The 1,563-nt window shown below is 47.0% G+C and overlaps 1 protein-coding gene across 1 annotated transcript; it reads left to right on the top strand.

The window, feature by feature from the left end:
- Positions 1–491: 491 nt before the first annotated feature.
- GLRG_11918 (pyoverdine/dityrosine biosynthesis protein) lies at positions 492–1,560 on the top strand (the record flags this gene model as incomplete). Its single annotated transcript, XM_008102611.1, has 2 exons — positions 492–732; positions 834–1,560. Coding segments are annotated over 2 exons (966 nt in total), but the record flags the coding sequence as incomplete, so codon positions are not given.
- Between the last annotated feature and the right edge of the window lie 3 nt (positions 1,561–1,563).

Raw genomic sequence — 1,563 nt, 5'->3', positions numbered from 1 at the left:
TCGAAACCTTAACTTGGAAGCTGCTCGCAGTCTTGAGTACATTTTATGTCTGCCCATGTATGAAGCACAGTGTTGCCTAATCCCTGGTTAAGACCCGATTATACTACAGTTTATTGTAAGACATGGGTATAACATATCATTACATAAATGGCTCAGGGGTCAGTCGCACCTTGTTTCTTTCTGGAGTCCTTTCTACAGGGCCGCGCGGCAGTGTAGCTATCACACGTCGAGGAACTGCGTGACGGACCTTTTTAATAACGAGGCGACTTTTCCGGAAACTTCGTTGAGAGTAGCAATACTACAAAAACGCATACAAAAACGCCGCACCTCCACAATATCTCATTTATTTGTACTCTATAAACCAATCATCAATAGGCTGATACCTCATACTCTTCAGGTAGAGTGGAGAGGCAGATATCGGGAGAATAAGTCCCTCCTCCATTTTCTGGAGTGTTTTCTACTTTCTCAAAGTCTCTTAGTTCCCAGCCACAATGCCACTTCCTACTCAAACCGACGTTGATTCCATTCTTGAGATCCTCAGGCGCTTTTCTAATCACCAAGATCCGAAAGGTGTCGATGGGGCTGTTCCTTATGAAGCTGTAGCAGCTGAGAAAATCGAGAACTTTAGGGCCGCAAAGAAACCAGTCTCACTCCTTCTACCCGCTTTCCCATGGAAATCGCCAAACCCGCAGAAGACTTTATCTAAGAGTCCTGATTTGGGAGAGGAACTTGGTTTGATTAGACTGAACCAACTTTGCAAAGAGCTGGCTGCAGTCTTTCCCTACGGAGCACATATAACCATAATTTCTGACGGTTCTGTATACAATGGTAAGGACTGCGATTCATCACGGGGACGTCTAGAGATCGCTCTGCTAGGGCATGTTCTGATTCTGGGCTAACACATTCAGATCTTCTTGGCTATCCAGACGAAGATGTATTCAGCTATGGACAAGAACTGCGAGATATGGCGTGTGAAAATGGTCTGACATCTATCTCTTTCATGCGGTTGATCGACGTTCTTGGTCTCAACGACGGCAACGCCATCTCCAAAGAGGTCTTTTTGAGTATCGCTCCAACCTGCCGGAGAGAGCTTGAAAAGGGATTCCTGGATCCGAATTTCAATATCGAGAGGGAAATCAAAGATCATCCCGACACCGCATTGACATATCGGGGTTTTGTCAAGGGCGCCTACGACGACCTCCGATGGGGACCTAATATTCCTGAAGCTGTCAAATCGAATGAAGACATGTACCAGGCCGAGGCACGGCGAGTTGGAGAGCAAATGACACGGCGACTAATTGTGAGAAACCGCACTTCCATTGCCCGACGACCCCTTACTGACACATGTACACAACAGGCCTATGAAAGAGCACTGGAGTTCCGATTTCCAGATAGCATCAGAATCTCGATTCACCCATCGACCGGAACTTCAAAGTTTTCTATACCTCTGATACCTCAACCTGACTGTTTTGGTCTCACACCATGGCACTCTTGCGTGCTGGTGACCGCCCAAGGAGACAATCGCACAACGTGGGTCCAGCACGTGACAGATGCCGAAAAGTA

The sequence above is a fragment of the Colletotrichum graminicola genome (genome assembly GCF_000149035.1).
Source record: "Colletotrichum graminicola M1.001 genomic scaffold supercont1.205, whole genome shotgun sequence".
Classification (NCBI taxonomy): domain Eukaryota; kingdom Fungi; phylum Ascomycota; class Sordariomycetes; order Glomerellales; family Glomerellaceae; genus Colletotrichum; species Colletotrichum graminicola.
This window is presented reverse-complemented; position numbering and strand designations above follow the sequence as displayed.